The sequence below is a fragment of the Nematolebias whitei genome, chromosome 6 (assembly GCF_014905685.2).
Source record: "Nematolebias whitei isolate Nwh7 chromosome 6, NemWhi1, whole genome shotgun sequence".
Taxonomy (NCBI): domain Eukaryota; kingdom Metazoa; phylum Chordata; class Actinopteri; order Cyprinodontiformes; family Rivulidae; genus Nematolebias; species Nematolebias whitei.
In genome coordinates this window covers 6,767,777-6,769,090 of record NC_056503.1, presented here as the reverse complement: position 1 = coordinate 6,769,090, position 1,314 = coordinate 6,767,777, and the positions used below count along the sequence as shown (strand labels likewise).

Genomic DNA, 1,314 nt, shown 5'->3' with positions numbered 1-1,314 from the left:
ATATATATATATATATATATATATATATATATGTATATATATATATGCTTGAAAGTATAGATTCCTCAATCTATTGGGGTGGCTTAATATTAATCTATGGTGGCCAAGGCCACCATTGGCCACCCCCTGGCTCCGCTATTGTGCCTGGTGGTGGATAAAATTGCTTCCTCTATTCTCCATGATCTGCCACTCTCTACATCCATGGACAAGTAAAAAAAGAAACTACCCCTATTCATATCCCTCATTGATGGAGGACATCTGTGTGCCGCTTGTTTTATTTGCTCTCTTGGACGACTGAGAATCTACACCTGCACATGCTCCAAAAATGCTGACAAGCGGTGCAGCTTCTCAGAACAGTCAAACCCTTTTTTATTGTTTGCCTCACAGATCACAGATTATCAGTCTCATTTGTGTTGAACTTTAAAGCTAATCTTTCGGCTTTAGTTGAATAACAGAAACCCCGTCAGGCTTTTCCAGGCAGATTCAAACACCAGAGCTGCCCACTGTTAGTCACATTCATCGCGGTCATTTGAGGCAAGAAAGCACTCTGCTCTGAGAGTTCCTTTGGGAAGAGGCTTCCATGGCGAAGGAGCAAGTGAGGTCGCATTTCCATGGCAACAAATGCTGGGCTTTGATGCTGGTGGGTTTCCTGATCGTGTTTATGTGACTGTTCTCTTTTCCAGTTTGGGATTACAGCACTGGAAGAGTGGGAGGGCCACTGGCTTGTTGTGAGATCAAGCTCAAAGACTGGCTGGAGGGTGAGTGAACCTGGGAGAGGTGCTACAACGCACAGCTCATATTTCTTCATTCAAGGTACAATTCACAGAAACAGAAACCTGCAGCTTGGCTTTTAACATGAACACAAAAACATTTACACATTTACTGTCCTGAGGTCCAGGCTGGGTGATCAGGTCCTTAGTTGTCCTGAGCTCCAGGCTGGTCCACAGAGGTGATTAGGTCCTTAGTTGTCCTGAAGACTCATGGTGGAACACATTTGTTCTCACTGGCTTTTGATACAGCTTGAGAGCTGATGTTTGAATATACTTTTATTGTTTTTTTATGTCTCATTTTTTTCCTTTTATTTTTTATTTCAATTCAGTTTATTTATATGGTGCCAAGTCACAGCAGAAATCATCTCAGGGCACTGAACAGAAACATTCATATACAGTAGTCCCTCGTTTATCGCGGGGGAAGACCTGCGATAAGTAAAAAAACTGTGAAGTAGGAATAGTAGTACAAGTATTAAGTAGTTGTTTATTTTAGTATATATATATATATATATATTTATATATATATATTTATATATATATATAT

At 40.3% G+C, this 1,314-nt stretch overlaps 1 protein-coding gene across 1 annotated transcript in view; it reads left to right on the top strand.

Moving 5' to 3' along the window:
• The window catches only part of LOC119411505 (long-chain-fatty-acid--CoA ligase 3-like), a 53,997-nt gene that overhangs the window by 49,953 nt on the left and 2,730 nt on the right, over positions 1-1,314 (top strand). Inside the window, exon 9 of the mRNA XM_037678455.1 lies at positions 684-758. Coding sequence (XP_037534383.1) covers positions 684-758 — 75 coding nt within the window. The remainder of the gene's footprint in view (positions 1-683; positions 759-1,314) is intronic.